The 19989-nt window shown below is 42.0% G+C and overlaps 1 protein-coding gene across 4 annotated transcripts in view; it reads left to right on the top strand.

The window, feature by feature from the left end:
* Window positions 1-331: 331 nt before the first annotated feature.
* LOC310995207 (bromodomain-containing protein 4-like) overlaps window positions 332-19989 on the top strand; it is a 30415-nt gene continuing 10757 nt past the window's right edge. For 2 of the 4 annotated variants that reach the window (XM_083984187.1, XM_083984186.1), the window contains exons 1-15: window positions 332-407; window positions 2370-2561; window positions 5431-5668; window positions 6602-6694; window positions 7262-7399; window positions 7577-7709; window positions 9621-10072; window positions 10163-10555; window positions 11459-11587; window positions 12725-12946; window positions 13157-13422; window positions 14339-14439; window positions 15340-15597; window positions 16592-16690; window positions 18319-18756. In XM_083984187.1, the coding sequence (XP_083840313.1) occupies window positions 5540-5668; window positions 6602-6694; window positions 7262-7399; window positions 7577-7709; window positions 9621-10072; window positions 10163-10555; window positions 11459-11587; window positions 12725-12946; window positions 13157-13422; window positions 14339-14439; window positions 15340-15597; window positions 16592-16690; window positions 18319-18756 (2851 nt within the window). In that variant the 5' untranslated portion in view covers window positions 332-407; window positions 2370-2561; window positions 5431-5539. Of the gene's footprint in view, window positions 408-2369; window positions 2562-5430; window positions 5669-6601; window positions 6695-7261; window positions 7400-7576; window positions 7710-9620; window positions 10073-10162; window positions 10556-11458; window positions 11588-12724; window positions 12947-13156; window positions 13423-14338; window positions 14479-15339; window positions 15598-16591; window positions 16691-18318; window positions 18757-19989 lie in introns of all 4 variants that reach the window. The other 2 variants (XM_083984185.1, XM_083984184.1) reach the window with 1 other exon arrangement.

Here is a 19989-nt window from a genome sequence, read left to right as displayed (position 1 = left end):
TAAAAATAAAAAAAAAAGTCCCTTTAATTCTTATCAAAGAATCAGAGACACATCCACTTTTTTTTTAGAGAGAGAACTGGAATAAATAACACGTCTTAATGGTTGTAGTTTGCTTGCGCAGTTTATTTACCGCATCTTTATTGAAAAAAAAAAGTATAAAATACATGATTTGTATGAGAGACTCTGACCTGTTGTGTGGAGTTGAAATGATTGCATGATGTTGCGCGATGTTGCCCGGGGAGATGTGTGTGTGTGGGGAGAGGAGGCGGAGTCTCGCGGTGACATTTCGGCTGACAAACGACCAGCGCCGCCCCCTGTGCGTCTGACGTCACCGACGTCAAACGGGACTGTTTGTTCTGGATTTGGGGCGAGGAAGGTCTGCGAGCGCTGACAACCGACTGAAGAAGGTAAAAAAAATACCATTTAATGTCTGTGTAGGTGACATTGGTACATCATACGAGAGCATACAACCCCGGGGATGCGGTTACGCGGTCACAACGGGCATTGGTGGCGTATTTCGCGCGCTGTCAGTGACTGCTTCGGCAAAGCGGAGCCATGAGCTGTCTTCGCAGGCCTTGCACCGGTTCGGGGCACACGAGATAGATGGATTTTTTGTCTTTTAAATCAGCCGGATTTGGCGTTTTTTGTGTATATTCAGCGTCGTGTCGCTCTCCTCTCAGTTCTCGCGTTGAGGTCGTTTTCCTGGCGTAGGACACTGCGCGCTGTCAGTGCTGTGTGTGTGTGCACGTTAGCTGCAGGTCGGGTTCAATGCTAGTAGCCAGTTAGCTGCTATGCTAGGCTGTTTGTTTGTAGCCCCCGTAGGCCGTATTCGTGACATAAGTTACGTGCTTTTCGGCAGCGCAGTTTACGCACGATGGCGCAGAACGCTGTGTGTGAAGCGCGACGTACGTCAAAGTTGTATTCTGAAAGGCCGTTTACGTGCGGAGCTGTCACTTTGCTGCTGTCACACGGCGAGGAGGAGTAGACATGGCGAAGTACGTACCGACCTATAACACACGGTTATTAAAGCGAGGAGAAGTTAATAAGTATATATTTTGGGGGGTATTTGCCTTTTAATTTGACCGTTGGTGATCAATAACGTCACGGGTGATGATGACATCCCGTGAGCTTCTCCTCGGTTAACGTTACCGGCAGCAGGACAAACCTACGTGATGCGATATAGTGGCAAAATGGCTGATAAATTTAGTGGAGTAATTAATTAAAGAGTGAAATTACTTAACCGCGAAGACATTTTGTCTTTTACCTTCGACATTGGTAACCTAATACATAATAATAATACTGATAATAATATAAAATGTAATAAATAGCTCTGCTTCACCCATCCCCATTTCAGACCATGTTACTGTATTTATATTGGTATTATTTTTATTTTCCTTATTTGTTTGTTCTTGTTCCTGTTAGTTTGGTTATACAGTTATATAACATAACATAATGTGAGTGCTGGTATTTAATTATAATACATGAAAGACTGTGTTTTAATGTAGATATTCAGGGTGTGGTTGGATTTAAACAAAACAAAAACAAGAATTAAACACAAACCAAGGTAGTTAGAAATGATATTTTAATGGCTGTGTGACACCTCAGTTTCATCAATCACAATATTGGACATTCATAAATTATTATGTTACTCTAGAAGTTTGTTGAATACAAACTACTAATAGTCAGTGTTTGTTTTGGTGCCTTTAACAGAGGAAGGGTTATCATTTATTTATCATTTTATTTAATTTACAGTGCGGTCCAATGGTCTGACTTTCAGATCCCACTGGGCGTAAGTTTGAGTAAATAAATACATTTTTAATATTCAGAGTCCAAGTAAAATGCAGCGGTCATTGAGGAATACCATTTTCTGTTCAGGGCAGACAGAAGAAAAAAAGTTGTTTGGACAAATTGTCATTCAGACGGACTCTATTAAAAGTCACCTATCTACCCACCTGTCAGTGTTCAAGGTCAAGGTTCGGTGTTTTCAACCAATAAATCATGGAAATCGCAGTAGTTGCATTGTCCTCAGCCTGCTTGACTTGAAGTCACACTAGATAAGCTAAAACACAAAAAGGCTGTAAAGTGGCAACACGCGATTTACTCACACATCCTGAGACTAACGCACATATCAGCAGCAGAAAGAAACACACATTCGTCTGTTTTGGTGTGAAATCTTGTCCTGCACATGTTGTTGTGTAACTGAACAGTTTTAGATATTAAAAACCACAAATGCTCTGGTTTTACAGAGATATGCAGAAGTGGCATCACATTTTCAACACCTGTTGTTCAAATCAAACCCGGCTGTTTGTTTCAATGTCGTCTTAAGAAATAAACCACATGTTTTTTTCTTTTTTCCGTGTCTCTCACAGGTGTGACACTGCACCGTCGTTCAGTGTGTTGTGGTTTCCTTGCCCCCACCCCCACCACCACCACCCACCGCCGCCGCCGCCTCAGCGTGTCACTGACCAACCTCCCGCCTTAGCTCAGGAAATCGCCGCCTCACCAACTGAGATATGATCACTCAATTTGATTAGGCTGCACAGCTGCACGGCAACAAACATGTAAGTCCCCAGAAAATAATTGGCCTTCTTCTTGAAACTGGTGTGAAAAGCAGGTGTGAGGTCAGTGGCAGTGATTTGGAAAACACCTGTGGGCGCTGGTTCGGTCGGTCGGTGTAATGCAACAGGTCAAGAAGCAAATTATTGTCATTTTTAATGAAGAAATCAGTTGGTAAATGGGGAATCCAATAGATTTCTTTACTGTTCTGATAATTTGGGTACATTTAAAGCCATCATTTTTTGTGAAGGTTGCTTCTGATGAGTACAGCTGATAGAATAACTTAAAGGGATAGTTCACTCAAAATTGAAATTTCAAAATTACTCATTATCTACTCACCCTCATGTCGAGTCGACTAAGGGCTGGGAGAAGTTTCAGAGTCCTCCGTGGCTTCTCTGAGTTACAGCGGGGCTCCGTGCAGCACTGCATGTTCATATGACGGTTGTGAATGGTGCTCACTTTTCTTCGTCCAAAAAGACACACAAAAACACATCCAAATACCTCCATACTGCTCGTCTGTAATGTCCCTCTTGTATTGAAGCCCCAACATGAGAAATTGTTCCGAAAAAAATTAAATAAGTCTATATTTTAAGCTTGTTTGTAGCTGAAGCTCCCAGTGTTGCTCTGCCAGAATCTTGCGCGATTTGCGGAGCCGTGAACTGGGTGTCAATGCAGTGAACTGAGACACTGGGAGCTTCCGCTACAAACAAGCTTAAAACATAGACTTATTTAATTTTTTTCGGAACAATTTCTCATGTTGGGGCTTCAATACAAGAGGGACATTACATGGAGGTATTTGGATGTTTTTTGGTGTGTCTTTTTGGACGAAGAAAAGTTAGGCCCGTTCACTACCGTCATATGGACATGCAGTGCTGCACGGAGCCCCGCTGTAACTCAGGGAAGGCACGGAGGACTCTGAAACTTCTCCCAGCCCTCAGTCGACATGAGGGCGAGTAGATAATGAGTGAAATTTCAATTTTGAGTGAACTATCCCTTTAAATTCATGATTAATTTTGATTAATCAAATCAGTTGGTAATTAGCCTTTTCCATCATGCTGTGAGTAACTGGGATCTGATGGCACAGGGAGAGGAGGAGAAACTAGGTGGTTGTGCAGCTTGTTGTTTCCCTCAGACCTTCACCCAGTAGCTGCTGCTGCTTCTCTCACTGCTTCCTGAAATATTTCAAGCTGATCTGTTGTTTAGAAAATGCCAAAAAATTGACCTTTGTCTTGATTGGAGATAGATGCACTTCAATGTGTTTAATGTGAGTCGGCAGTGTTAGGAAACAATACAATATGTTAGCAGCATCTTAATATCAGTATTTGGCCAGGAATCACTACTTTGTCACTTGTTTAATTAAAATCTTTGAGACTCCCAACATTAAGACAATAAATTGTGTCTTCTCAGTGCTTCATTATCACATTTCAAAATGTAAAATGTTGTAATAGTCATTATTATGTACCTGCTTACATCACACAAGGCAAAAATAAGTCGTATTTGAAGGGAAATAACAGTTTGTCAGATTCACTGCTCCTGTTAATCATGCTTAATATTTTTTTTTTCCTTTTCTGTAATTAAAATAATTCCCAGACTTTGTACAAATACAGACACAAAAGCTTAATATTAACTGTAAATTGTAAGAAACCCCCCCCCCAGCAGAGCTATATTTAATAGCTTCGCCTTGCTGCTTGTATGATTATAACTGACCTGTGTAATAATAAAGATCAAAGGTTTCATCCAGCACAGTAATTGCACAACGTGTATTTAATGACTTGAAGCGTCATGCTGCAGACGTTCCACCGCAGCGCTGTGGCGTGGCGTGGTACCGTTACCGTGCCCGCGGCCCCCGGGGTCGGGACATAAAACTGGATCCAACTTTTTGATCAGAAACAGCGAAATTCCAAACAGGGAATGAGCTGTGAAAGCCAGATGGACCGCTCGCCAAAACTACCGACATCGTACGGCCTAGTCAAGAAGATGGGCTGTTATTTATTTATTTATTTTTTAATGCATGTGTTGAGCTGCCTACTAGAAGCTGTAAAAGCGTTTCAGCGGCTCGTAGCTAACGACAGGTGATCATCTACTAAAGAGAGACGGACACAGTTATTTCCCCTCTACTTTTTTACTAATTTGGTCATATTTCCATGACAAATAACAACATCTGAGTTTTAGTTATTATATGAATATGAAGTTGCACCTCATAACCTTTTCAGTTTTTCAATTAGTTTGATCAGTTTTTGAGCATTTTGATTTCTGGTCAGCGTTTATATCCAGTTACGTTGCTACTTGAGTCACTGAGCTGCTGCAACACAATACGATGAAAGTCTTACTGCACTGATGAAAGTGCTGCTGCTACGACTAGTCACCGATGATTTAGCGTTTTCCAGTTCACCCACCACCTGATCGATTAGATAGATCCGCTGCAGAAGGGAACTTCTTTAATTCCATGTTGAACCACAAGTAAAATATCTATTGTTTGCATTTGAAATCCAGCTGCTGAATTTAAAGAGACGTGTATTTGATCCAGCTACGTAATAATAAAGAGGCGAATGTGGACAGTCTACATGACAATATGTCAGTGTTATGGAGGAGATTGTGTGTGTTAATCTGCCTCCGCAAGTTCCCTCCGTTTCTGATAGCGCTGCCGTTGTGCAGCTGAAGGCGTAGTAGCGTAGTGGAGCGGCGTGCAGGTTGAACTGCTCGACCTGCACCGCAGTCGGTCGTAGTGATAGAGTCTGTGGTTTCCAGCCCTGAGAACAGTTGAGTCAGAGTTGGTTTCAATACGAAGCTGAGGAGGAGGAGGAGGAGTAGTGATGATGATGATGGTGATGATGGTGATGGTGATGATGATGACGGTGATGTGGTCTGTTGCAGAGCGTCGAGACAGGAGTGTAATGGCCTGAGGGGGGCCGTCCCCCCAGCCCCGGCCAGGTCCAGTCTGCCTAAACTGTCCGCTCCGCCGCTGCGACCCGCCGCCGCCGCCATGGGAGACGGCCTGGAGGCGGGCAGCAGCCACAACCCCCCCTCGGCCCCCCCGCCGCTCGCCTTCAACCCCCCGCCGCCCGAAACATGGAACTCCTCCAAACCCAAACGACAGACCAACCAGCTACAGGTGAGAGAGAGAGAGGAGGAGGAGGAGAGGTGGTGTCTGTCTGTTTGTCCTTCTTGAATATTGAATTTGAATTTGAATTTATTTATTCAGGATAGTCTCATTTTCAAGGGGGTCCTTCCACAAAATTAAGGAAAACACATTACAGGACTTATACACATACACTCACACAGACACAGATGAGGCTCTCCTAACGCCAGCTCACAACAGACAACCAAATCTCAATTTCCTAATCAACTTAGTGATCGATCAATCAATCATTCAGGCTTTATTTGTATAGAACTTTTCATGCCCACATGATAAAAACAAGGAACATAGGGGACACGTTTGGGAGACACAAATACATTGACATTCACATACACATACGCATTCACACAATGGACTTTAGAGACATCGAGGAAACGCTATCTTACACGGGGAAAACACCAGATAAAATGAAGTAAAATAGATGGGTCTAATAGGATCAAATAGAATAAAAATGAATTAATTAAAATAGAATATAAAAGATAATAATAATAAATAAATAAATAATAAAATAAATTAAATTGAATGTTTTATAACGATAAAAATAATGAGATTCAGTTAAAAGCCAGGCTAAAAAGGTAGGTCTTTATAGTTTGCTTTTAAAAATGACTAAAAATGATATCCATGCTTACATGGGAGGAAAGAGAGTCACAAAAATGTCAGTTTATACGATAAATGTATAAGAAGCAACAAAGATATGAATGAGAAATAAAAATAAGACAAGAACAAAAAAAAAAAAATGAAAATGAGAAACAAGAACAGGGAGTTTGCAAATGGATTAGAAGTGATGCTTTGAAACCATGAAGAGCAGTAGTAGACCTAAGCTGTAATGGGAGATTGTTCCATCTGTTGTATCTGTGCTGCGTAACCAATGACTTTTTTTTGTGCTTGTTTTTGTTTTTTTTTCCACAGTACCTGCTAAAAGTGGTGTTGAAGACGTTATGGAAGCACCACTTTGCATGGCCCTTCCAAGCTCCCGTAGATGCCATCAAACTCAATTTGCCTGTGAGTCTTTGTGTTGATGTGTGAGGTTGCGTGCTTGCGGTGCAGTCGAAGGGGCGCACAATAGCAGTGTAGCAGCCGCCTACCGGTAATGCATTTTATATGCAAAGCATGAGCCACACGGCAGCAGAGGGAGTGTTTACTTTCTTTTTTTTATTCTAACAACATTTCAACTACTGTATGACAGCTCACTTTCCTTCTCTTGGGTTGAACACACTTCTTCTTTTGTGGTTTTCTAGCTGTCGACAAGAGGAAATTGTTGCTGATTATAATATCTGCAAGTGATACACGGTCACAAAAAAAATATATGTACACAAAGCAAAGTGGATATCTGATCATTTGTCCCATAAAACATGAAAAAAATGAAAAAATAAAGGATAAATGTAAATGATATTCAATTTTTTAGCTCAGATTCTAGTTTATCTATCTGTCTATAAGCTCATATGGGATGAAAGTTGAGAATTAGCATTAGCTATAATTTGCAGCGCATCAGTTTTGTTGCCGTATATTGATTTACTTACATTCAGGTTAAGATGCTGATTTAACAGTCTCCACCTGCTCTGCTTCAAGGACTACTACAAGATCATCAAGATTCCTATGGACATGGGCACGATAAAGAAACGGCTGGAGAACAACTACTACTGGAACGCCCAGGATTGCATCCAAGACTTCAACACAATGTTCACAAACTGCTACATCTACAACAAGGTCAGGAGAAGCCAGATATGTCATGAGGTCATCATGAAGTCACGATGCCGTCCTCGTCAGCCAGGCAGATAAAAAAATAAAAGAGCGTATGCAAAGAGCCGGTGCCTTCTTAACAACATGTTTGTCTGTTTGTTTGTTTGTTTGTTTGTTTGTTTGTTTGTTTGTTTGTTTGTTCAGACTGGTGACGACATCGTCCTCATGGCGGAGTCCTTGGAAAAGGTCTTTCTACAGAAAATCTCAGAGATGCCGCAGGACGAGGCGGAGATCGCGGTGGTCTCGAAAGGACGGCGTGGCGGCAGGCGGGAGGCAGGTGAGAACTCGGGGAGTTACAGGGATAGAGAAGTGTGTGTGTGTGTGTGTGTGTGTGTGGCAGTGTAATGGGATCATAATGACATGTTTGTGATGGGTGGGTGTTGTTTTGTTTTGTTTTTTTTATATATAAATGCAGCAGCCTCCGTTGCAGTGACATGCAAACTGACCCAACCAGCCCAGCCTGTGTACAGTCTGTGTGATGTCTGTACCGGTTCCTCCTCTTCTCTAACCACACCCACATCTAGACTTCAGCAGTTAAATCCAGCTCTGGCTGACTGACGCATGTTCATAACCCTGTGTTTTTCAACCTGGGGGTCGGGACCCCACGTGGGGTCGCCTGAAAAAACTTTCGGATAAAAATGTTTTTTAAGCTAATTATGATTCGTTTTAAAATTATGATTAAAAACACCTCACACAATCGTAAACAACTGTATTCTATACTTTCACTTTCTCAAATATAAATCGAGTTCAAATAAAATGCAGCATATAAAAATAACTGAGCTGGCACATCTTGATTGACGGTCGCCAGAAATTTGTAATGTCAAACCATCGTCATAATCTGTCTTTAAACAAGTTTGTAACTGGTACAGGGAGATCTTTAATATCCTCCCTCATGAAAGGTTACAAGCTGGTGTAAAGGGTAAAGAGGAGTTATTTGTAAAAGTTTGGACACCCTTCCTAGATTATTTACCTGCGGATCTGAAAAATCTGCTATTGATGATCAGACAGTTTTGTGAATGGAATCAGGCCTCCCCTTGCACAGAGTATAACAGGCAGCTGATGAGAGGTTACCCTCAACTCATGATTACATACTGCTGACTGGAAACAAACTAGAACTGTTTTTTTTTTTTAATCAATATTTTATTTTTATTTTTTTAAATCATTGTGTCATTATGACATGACGAGTATTAGGGCCACATTGAGAAAAACATTTTTTTCACAGACTTCAAGAATAAAGTCGTAAATTTACGAGAATTAAGTGGCAATTTTATGAAAAAAAAATAGGGAATAGATGCAGTTTCTTGCATATTCTTTTCAAAGTCCTGATACTGATGACAATGTGGTGCTGATGTGCCAAGCGCCAGTATGTAGGATTTGTGGTACTGGTAGTACCACTTCATTGAGTTTAGAAACATTATTTTAAGGTTGAAAAACTACATAGTGGAGCTCTCCTTGTTTGTGAAACCTATACTGAAGTAGACAACTTCACGAAATGCTCCACGGCCCACATTTTAACAACTTTCCTCCTCTAAAACAACAGGTTAAAATATTATGACTTTATTCTCATAATATTAGCCTACTACGACTTTATTCTCGTAATTTACGACTTTATTCTCGTAATATGTTGACTTTATTTTCGTAAATTTATGACTTTATTCTTGTAATTTTATGACTTTATTCTCGTAAATTTATGACTTTATTCTCACAATATGTTGACTTAATGCTCGTAAATGTATGACTTCATGCTCGCAAATTTACAACTTTATGCTTGTAAATTTATGACTTTATTCTCATAAACTTGCGGCTTTATTCTCGTAATTTTATGACTTTATTCTCGTAAATGTACAACTTTATTCTCGTAAATTTATTACTTTATTCTCGTAATATGTTGACTTTATTCTCGTAAATTTATGACTTCATGCTCGTAAATTTACAACTTTATTCTCGTAAATTTACAACTTTATTCTCGAAGTCTGTTTTTCTCAATGTGGCCCTAATATTCCGTCGTATTATTATTATTGTCTTGCTTGATTTGACTGTTTTGCACCTCTTCTTGTCTGATGGGTCGGGGTGGGTGGATTATGTTTCTGTGTTTAGAAACAATTAAATGTGTTTAAAAACAAACATGTTTTTTGAAGTCGTCCTTGGACAAAATTAATCCTCTCATTCTTTGTCATCTCCCCTCCAGGTCTGATCTCAAAGTCGGACTCGGGCCAGGACTCGTCGTCCCCGTCCTCCACGCCGCACACGCGAGGCTTTTCGTCCCCGTCGACCACGCCGCAGCCCCGCCCCTCCCCGGCCCCCCAGCTCCCCCCTGTCCTCCCCCTCGTCCAGCCGCATCCTCATCTTCATCCTCATCCTCACCCTCAGCCTCCTCCTCCTCCTCCTCCTCCGCCACCGCTGCCGCAGCCTCCGCTCCAGCTCCAACCTCAGCTTCAGCTCCAGCTCCAGCTTCAGCCGCAGCCTCAGCTTCCCCCACGTGTGCCTCCCACGCCCCCCTCCCACGCCCATCTGGCTCCCCCGTTCGCGCTCTCCACGCCGGACGTCCTGGCCCAGGGCCTGACCTTGGTCCCCCCCACCACGACGCACCCGGGCCTCCACCCCGCCCCGATGCTGCAGAGCTCCCCCGCCCCCATCAAGGTAAGGAGAGGGAGGAGAGTGAAGCCTTGTCTTGTAATGCAACCAGCAGGTCTGATGATCTCTGACCTCTGACCCCTGATGCTCCAACAGCAGCGGAAGAGCCAGAAGAGGAAAGCCGACACCACCACGCCCACGGCCAACGACCAGCTCAGCGAGTCGTCGCCCGTCTCCGCGGAGGCTCGGCCGCGCCGGGACAGCGGCCGTCCGTCGAAGCAGCCCAAACGAGACCCGTCGCAGCCGGACTCGCAGCACCACCTGGGCGCCGGCCTGGAGACGGGAGGCGGCGGCGGCGGCACGGGAACGGGAACGCCGGGGAAGTGCCAGGACCAGCTGCGGTTCTGCGCGCGCCTCGCCAGAGAGATGCTGTCCAAGAAACACGTGTCGTACGCCTGGCCGTTCTACAAGCCGGTCGACGTGAAGGCTCTCGGCCTCCACGACTACCACGACATCATCAAGCATCCCATGGACCTCAGCTCCATCAAGGTGATTTTAGTTCGACTGATGCAGCGTTTCCCCTTTTTATATCTTAAAGGGATAGTTCAACATTTTGGCAAATATAGTCATAGCAGTAGGTTCATTACCTTTAATTATCGGTGCATGTTGTTTTGAGATCGGCGGGGCAGAGACGTGAGCTGCTCAGTGAACACAATGAAGGTGAACGGTGCAGGTCCCATTTCCCTCATCAAACTCATAAAATACACAATCTAACAACTCCAAAACGCTCTGGTGGACAAGTTGTGACCTGCACATTCACCACGCTATGAGATAATTATGTAACATTAAGACACATGAAGCAAATACTCTGAACTACTTTTGAAAACACGTCTCCTAATTAGTTACCTTTATTTAAACTCGTTCTTATATACTGGTATGTCACCAACCTGTAATATACATATACAACAATACATTTTGAAAATGTAGAGAAACACAACCCATGTCATTTATATTTGAAAACCAGATATCAGAGATGCACAATATATCAGTTGTTAATTTGTTATGGTCTGGTAACCGAGAGTCAGGCTGGAAAACAGCTGACCGGTTTCTACTCAGGGGAAATGAAAGGAAAAGTAAAAATGTCCTGGAAAATTATTTTAACATTTTCCTGTTACGTATGTTCAGTGTCATGTTCACCTTCACATGGTGGGTCAGTGTATAGATGACAGTGGATATAGGTTTGGGCAAAACTGTGAATGCACCTCAGAATCACATCTAATAGCTGCAGATTAGATGATTTCCAACTCAAGAAATGTGGGGGAAAATGTCGTAGACTAGTGTACTTCATATATGTATGAAGCACTTATTTTAAATCACCCTCCACAGATCATATAGGAACATGTTGGTGTACGACTCTTTAACACCTTTGTTTGTTTTTTGTCTCCGTTGTAGAAAAAGCTGGACAACAGACAGTACAGAGAGGCCCAGGAGTTCGCGGCAGACGTCAGGTTGATGTTCTCCAATTGTTACAAGTACAATCCTCCAGACCACGACGTGGTTGGCATGGCGCGCAAATTACAGGTAAGCAGCAGCGCATCTCGCGTCACATCGGTGTGGCGTCGGGACGGCCACGTGAACCTGTACATGTACATGCTGGTCAGGTGTCCACATTCTTCTGGCCATAATGTGATTGATCTCTGTTACTGATTGGTTGTAACTAGATTAGTTTAGTTTAGTATGTTTATTTCGGTCTCATAAAAACAAATACAATAGACAAATATAAAGGTATAAATACAAAACAAAACAAATCAGAACAAAAACACAACAAGCAAAACAATTTACTTTGACCGAAAAGGTGTAGGCTGAAGCATCAGCTTATTTTGCCTACCCTTCTTAAATTAACATTTTCCGTTCACTCAATTTAAAATTTTTTTACAGAGCAACAACAAAAAGAAAAAGAAAAAACCCCTGCATATTCTACGTACAGCTAGAGCTGCAACAACTGATCAATTAATCGAACAATTATCAATTATTAATTCGTTTTTTAAAGAAAAAAAGTCAAAATTCTCTGATTCCAGCTTCTTAAATGGGAATATTTCTGGTTTATTTGTTCCTTTATGACAATAAACTGAATCTCTCTTTGGTTTGTGGACAAAACAAGACATTTGAGGACGTCACCTTGTGGTTTTAGAAACACTGATTGACAGATTAATCAATAATGAAAATTATCGTTAGTTGCAGCTAGGGTTGCAAAATTCCGAGAATTTTCAAAGTTGGAAACTTTCCATGGGAATTAACGGGAATATATGGGAATAATATAATAATAATAATAATAATAATATGATATACTGTATATGTTTATATATAATTTTATTATTTTGCATGGATGTCTACTTATGACAAAACAAAATATTTACATTTATGTTTGGATATGATACAGTTTGTTTAAATTACTGCCAATTTCCAGTTAATTCCCATAAATTCCCATAGAAAGTTTCCAATTTGGAATATTTCAGCTTAACTTCCCATGGAAACTTTCTGGAAATTTGCCGAAAATTTACTGGAAATGTTCCGCCCCTTTGCAACCCGAGTTGCAGCCCTAAACTAAATCCAGTTGTTTTGTGGTTCTATAGCAGAACATATGGGCCATATATGCGCCACCTGTAAAGACGCACACATCCAGTAATCGTTGACTCCTCCCTGTTTCCCCGGCAACAGGACGTGTTTGAGATGCGTTACGCCAAAATGCCTGATGAGCCAGAGGAGCCCACCCCTGTTCCCACCCCGTCGTCGGCCCTCCACCCTGCCCCCTCCACTCGACAAGCCCTGCCTCCTTCCGCTGTCTCGGACGACGACAGCTCCAGTTCCTCCGAGTCGGAGTCCTCGGGCGGAGACTCGGAGCACGAAAGGCAACAGCGATTGGCTGAGTTGCAGGAACAGGTTAGAGGATGGAAAATGAAGGGGGAGGGAGGCTTATGAGACACAACAGGTGGGTGGGCCACGCAGAACAGCTTTACCGAACGTGGGTAACCGCTGAAACACGGAGAAAACAAAAAAAAAAGAAAAGAAAAAGATGGAGCCAGTCTGCTTTGTCTGCTGTTTTATCTCTCTAAGACCACAACTGTGTGTGTTTTTGTTTGTGTCGTCTAGCTGAAAGCTGTCCACGAGCAGCTGGCGGCGCTCTCCCAGCCGCAGACCCTCAAGCCCAAGAAGAAAGAGAGGGAGAAGAAGGAGAAGGAGAAGGAGAAGGAAAAGGAGAAGGAAAAGGAGAAGGAGAAGAAGAAAGAGAAGCACAAGAAGAAGACGGGGCCGGAGGAAACCGTGGACGTCCCTCCGCCGGTGATGCTGCAGCCGCCCAAGAAGAGCAAGAGCAGCAAGGAGCCGATCGTCGTGAAGAAGGAGAGGAAGAAGCCCGGGTAGGTTTTACTAGAGGTGAAAATTAGGGCTGTCAAACGATTAAAAGAAAAAGTTAACTCGATTAATCGCGATTGAAATACTAAATATTAGTATTTACACTAATATTACTTCTATTTACTTCTATTCTTCCTTACAGAGTATTGACAATAACTTTGACCAACAAAAATATCGATTTTTTTTTTCTTCATGAGCCCTTGCCTTCAGTCATAGCAAAAAGTTACACTGGGGCGGTGTTTAGCTCATTTGGTAGAGCACCCGCCCCATGTGTTGAGGCTATAGTCCTCACTGCAGGTGGCCCCGGTTCAAATCCCGCATCGAGCGGCCCTGTCCTGCGTGTCATTCCCCCCTCTCTGCCTCACATTTCCTGTCTCTCTCTCGACTGTCCTGTACAAAAAAAAGCCTCAAAAAATATACTTTAAACATGTTTTTAAGGGGCGGTGTTTAGCTCACTGGGTAGAGCTGCCGCCCCATGTTGAGGCTCAGTCCTCGGTGCAGGCGGCCCCGGTTCGAGTTGCGCGTCGGACGGCCCTTTCCTGCATGTCATTCCCCCTCTCTCTGCCTCCCCCTTTCCTGTCTCTCTCTCGAGTGCACTATCAATTTAAGGCAATAAAAGCCCAAAAAATATACTTAAAATAAAAAAAAAAATTTAAAATTTTTTTTTAACGCACACGCAGATGACGGCCATCTGCTTGTGGATCACCTGTAAGGACGGTGCCGCTAAAAAAAAAAAGGAAAAGGACGGCGCTGCGCTCTCCAGCCAAAAGTCACGATCGGAATAAGTGTTTACATGGACGTGGTTCGGAATAAGCATCGGCGTAAACCAGCCCTCTTGATGGGAACAGAGTTTCTTTGACAGCCCGAGTGAAAACATGAATTATGACAACTGAAGCTGATCGATTTCTTTGTCAATCACAGTAAGAAGGAAGGAGGTAAAAACAGCCGGCCAGCTGTGCTCCCTCCTCCCGGGCCGACGCCGCTCGTCCCCTCGGCCTCTCTGGAAGCGGAGGACGACCTGGGTAAGAGCACGACACATCCAGATGTTCAGCACGACGTTTGTTAGTTAGTTAGTTTGTGAACTTTATTGTCAATCACACTATGTAACTGTCAATTACACAGGGGATCGAAATTACGATTCCCCAAACTCTAAATGTGCAATTAACATTCAACATAGATTTACCACACACATATAACATAAAAATGAACACATACATCAACGATATTTAGAAATAAGCACAGATAAGATAAGAGACAAGTGTTTGTGTCCTAAACCAGTGGTTCCCAACCTGGGGGGCGCCAAAGATCCAGGGGGGGTCGCGAAGCCCTCTTGATTTTAAGGGGTTTAATAATTTTAATGTAATTAAAATGTTAAATAAATGAGTAGGCTAAGCATTTAATTCATATATGTGACAAAATCAACTAAATTCAAGGGCCACATTAAACATGTATTCGTATATTTAAATAGATAAACAAATAAATGATAGGCCTATATCAATAGATGATTGAATATCAACAGTTTTAAAACATTAAATACACAATATACAGCAGGGCAATATCAGTCACAATGAATTTGAAAAGCAGCATGGAACAATGAGAAAAAACCTGTGTAAAATTACACAAAACATATTAAAAACACAATTATGTTTTTAAAAGTACAAGTTCTGCAGAAATATGTTGTAATCATACACAGGTTCGCCTGATTGTTTGTTCCATGCTGTTATTAAATTAATGAACTATAATAAAGTATTTCATGTAAAAGAAGTTATGATGTTCCTTATTTTATTTTATTTTACATTGGGGGGGGGGGGGGGGGGGGGGTCACCAACGTTTTCAATGGTAAAAATATGGGTCCCTTAAGAAAAAGGTTGGGAACCACTGTCCTAAACAACAACCTGCTACACCCCCCCCCCCCCCTGCAGATCTGTTTGGGAGCGTGTCCTCCGAGCGGTGCAAGCCGATGTCGTACGAGGAGAAGCGCCAGCTGAGCCTGGACATCAACAAGTTGCCCGGCGACAAGCTGGGCCGCGTCGTGCACATCATCCAGACGCGGGAGCCCTCGCTGAAGAACTCCAACCCGGACGAGATCGAGATCGACTTCGAGACGCTGAAGCCTTCCACGCTGAGAGAGCTGGAGAAGTACGTCTCCAGCTGCCTCCGGAAGAAGAAGAAACCGTCAGGTAGGTCGACGGACGGCGTGACGGCTCCTTCACAATAAAAGCCTGTTCTACCGCTCGTCATCAAACGCTGCTTAACTGCTGCATTTATTAACCCATGTGTGTTACATAAAGTCTAGTTACTCCTGTCTGACAGCTTCTAGACAGTCACAGGCAACAAACATGAACTATATTTAAAACTAGAGAAAGCATTTCCAAGAATGGAAATGGTGTGAATGCTGAAAGCAGCTGAACGCTATTGCTGAATGAGCTGAAGAAAATGTTGAAGCAATGGTGAAAAAGGCTGACGCTAAAGCTGAAACAAAGAACTTGTAAGATGAGAGATTAATGCCTTTTAAAGGGAGAAAAGCAGTAGGAATGTTAAAAAGGTAGAAGAAAATGCAGAAATCCTGCATATTTAAGTGGAACAGTTGAAAACACACATGAACTACTATTTTCTGCCCAAAATAAGTGACTCAAAATGTATTTTAAGAGCAGCTCATACTGTAATCTGTGTATGATGTCATCTCATGAGTGAGTCACTGCTGATTTAACAGCATGAGTGTGATAACATTGACAGTAATGTAACATTTATATTGTATTTATTTAATGCTTTTTCTCACAGTCAAAAACACAACAAACATGAAAAATGGTATTGATTATGAACGTATTATTATTATTTATCATGTGTTGATGAAATAGAAAGTGAAAGTCAGCAGCCAGTTCCCTCAGTCTTGTGTGTAACGGACACACAGACACAGAGTGTGTGACATCTGACTGTGATTGAGTCACAGGTCTGTTGTACGGCAGCGTAACTCACTGAACCGACTGAGTAATCACTGTGTGTTTACCTAACCCTCCCACACAGGACCGTTGGACTGTTGTTGTGTAAACACGAGACAATCAGCTGGTGTGACGACAAAAGAAAAACAAACGTCAGACAGAAGCTGTCGGTCTGTCATATCTGAACCCTTTGTGTGTTTTTGTGTGTGTGTGTGTGTGTGTGTGTGTGTTGCAGTAGAGAAGCCTCTGGAAATGGCAAATGTGACAAAGATGAAGACGGGATCTTCATCATCAGGCAGCAGCGACTCCTCTGATAGTGAAGACTCTGAGAATGGTAACGGGCACTCACACTTTTATACACAACATCAGGGCTGGGTTTCAATAAAATCGATCTTCATTTGAAATTGAATATAGATTCATTTTCTTTTTCATTCATTTTCTATACCGCTTATCCTGCACTAGGGTCACGGGTGAGCTGGAGCCTATCTCAGCTGACTTCGGGCGAGAATATAGATATTGAATATAAATAATAATATAATATATAATATAAAATCGATATTGATTCATAAAATCCTTAAATCGATCTATTAATGCAACCGTTGCACTGTTTACTTATGGTTTGGGGTCATGTTAAATAAATGTGCATTAATGTTTCTGCTTTTCCAGCAATTTAAAGAGGAACTATTCAGGTTTTGTAGCTTAACTCAACATTTTTACCTTAATTAAACAGCTGTGGAGTAATTATGATGGTTTCATAAATGGCTTAACTTGTTACAGGGAGAACGGAGGCTCTCTGTCTTTCACGTGCGTGTCACTTATTGCGTCTCTTGGCTGAAAAATAGCTTTGTAAGATCGGGGCCCCGGTGTCCCAGCTCTCGTCTCTGCGGCACCGCGACACAAATGCACCCAGTAATCAGTAATCTCTTATTTATGACAAATTAAACTACACAAATATACACATATTAACATCGTATATGATAAATAACGTTATCTACAGCTCTATTGATTGATTTCTCACCGGCTTCGTTGTAGACAGATGCACATGGCCGAGAGGAGGGTTAGCAAAACAGTGGAAAAGCGATTGGATTTGCACAGTTCCTCTTAAATGTAAGGGTTAGGGTTATGAGTATTTTTAATAATACACCAGGTTAGAGAGTTCTCTCTTTGTATAATTTGCACATTAGTTTTTTAAAAATCTCTTTTATAACCAAGCAAATTGGGTTATTAAAACTGAAGTATCTCTAAATGAATTAATATCAAATTGAATCAGGACCTTGTGAATCAGAATCAAATCAATTCAGTAAAAAGTGATACCCAGCTCTCTCAGTTTTTTTTTTTTTTTTTTTTTTTTATTAAGACGAGACACTACTCGCAAAAACATTGTTTTTTCCTGCACCGATCAATTTTGAGATTTTGACGTTTTTTCGAAATGAGCTTTTCCTCAAACTCTGAGCTACAAATCTTCACTTCAGCAGCACTTACAGACACCAAACCTTCCAGTTTCATTCCTGTCCTGTCTTCTGAAGGTTTTTACCGAGGGAATTGTTGATATATCATTCAAAGACTGATTTATATAACATTTTATTCCTAAAAACATGGTGAAATTGGATTTTCTAGGGCTGGTGACAGTATTTTCTCATTTACAAAGTGATAAAAACAGATATCCAAAATCCCCTCTGTAAAAACTTCTGACTCTAATATGTCAACAAAATAAAACAAGACTTTTGGAAGGGGCTTTATCCATTTTTCAGATTTCGGTTCTGGAAATGTATGCAAATTAGCGCATATTTAATGAGATATTGCCTCATTTACATATTTAAACATAAAATTTGACAAAACTTGTAATACAAAAAATATTTGTCTTAATGTAAGTGATAAACTTGGGAAGTTTCATGGTGATATCTGTTAGTTAAATTTTTTACCCTATTCACCTGTAGTGTCTCATTCATGTTTTTCCACCAGGGCTGGTTCCCAAGCAGCAGAAAAAGACCTCGACTAACAAAGACACCAAGAGACCACACCACCACCACCAGTCCCTCAGCAGCGGAGTCGGCCCCGTCCCTCCGCCGCCACAGACTCAGCCTCTCGTCCTCCAGTCCAAGCCGCAGTTTGTCCCCATGCCCCCCATGCCCCCCGTCCCCGTGCCCGTGCCCGTCCCCGTGCCCGTCTCCGTCTCTGTCCCGTCTCTGGACACGCAGATGTTGACCTCAGGATTTGATCCTCTGGCCCACTTCATGAACCCACACCTGACGCAGTCCAACACGGAGCCCCACCCCCACCCCGCCGCCGCCGGACCCCCCGTCACATCTGCTCTGCTCAACACAAACACGCCGAGCAGCCAGACCACGCCCACCGAGACGCACCCCTTCCTCAACCAACATCACATCATACCCTCACCAGGTACGTGCTCTTCACTCACAAGGTTCATTTTCAGTATAGCAGGGTTCTTACAGATCATTAAAAAGTCTTAAAAGGCATTGAGTTCATTAATCTAAAAACAAGGCCTTAATTGGCATTAAAATGTCTTAAATCAATTTTTTAAAGGTCTTAAAAATGTTAACACATGGTAAGTGGGATTTTATGGTTGTAATTAGTCTCAGATCTCAAAATAATTGGTAAGATTCTGACATAGAGAAGTTAGTGGCGGCCGTCAACGCCTCCAGCTCCCAAATCATTTTTTTTTTTTTTTTTTTCTGACTTTTTATGCATTTATTTTGAAAGGACAGCTGGAAAGAGACACAATCCAATGTTCATGTAGCAGTCACTTTACCTTGGATCACATAGGAAAGTGGGTAAAATTGTCCCTAACCCTGTGTAATTGATGTGGTGTTTTTTTTTTTTTTTTTTTTTTTCTGCATTTGTGTTTATTATGAAGTCGGTCCTAAATTTCGTTTCAAGTGGCTTTAAGAAAGTCTTAAAAAGTCTTAAATTTAACTTGGCTTAAGCTGTAAGAACCCTGGTATAGTCACAGCAATTATTATGACTTTGAATAGTTTGTTTAATAGGCCTGTCACAATTATGACATCATCGCCATTATTTCAATCATTAAAATCGTTTCCATTCATCTGTATAAAAACAGCTGGATGAAACTAACAGAAATGTCATATTTCCATCACTATTTCCCCGTCTTGTCCTCTTTTGATGACATCATCACGTTGTGCCACCTTCTTCCGCTACGGTTTAATGACACATGAGTGGAGGAGCTTAAAGGGATAGTTCAACATTTTGGCAAATTGGCCCATTGCCATAATCCCTATAGTCATAGCAGTAGGTTCGCTACCTTTAATTGTCGGTGCAAGCTATTTTTAGAACGGCGGAGCAGAGCCGTGAGCTGCTCAGAGCTACGCTACAGAGGCTAATGGGATTTATTGGTTTCGTTCATCAAACTCATCAAATACACAATCCAACAACTCCAAAACGCTCTGCTGGACAAGTTGTGACCTGCACATTCACCACGCTATGAGATAATAACAGAACGTTACCAGACAGAGTTGTTTTAGAGTAAAATGACTAGAAAGAGACAATCAAATCGCTAATTGCAATTATTTGTTTGGCGATTAATCTGCAACAAAACTTTCATGATTGTGACAGCCCTATTGTTTGATAAGAATTTCATATTTTTGCTCCATGACA

Source organism: Trachurus trachurus (assembly GCF_905171665.1).
Source record: "Trachurus trachurus genome assembly, chromosome: 1".
Lineage (NCBI taxonomy): Eukaryota > Metazoa > Chordata > Actinopteri > Carangiformes > Carangidae > Trachurus > Trachurus trachurus.
The sequence above is the reverse complement of the archived record's forward strand: the minus strand, read 5'-3'. Positions and strand labels throughout refer to the sequence as shown.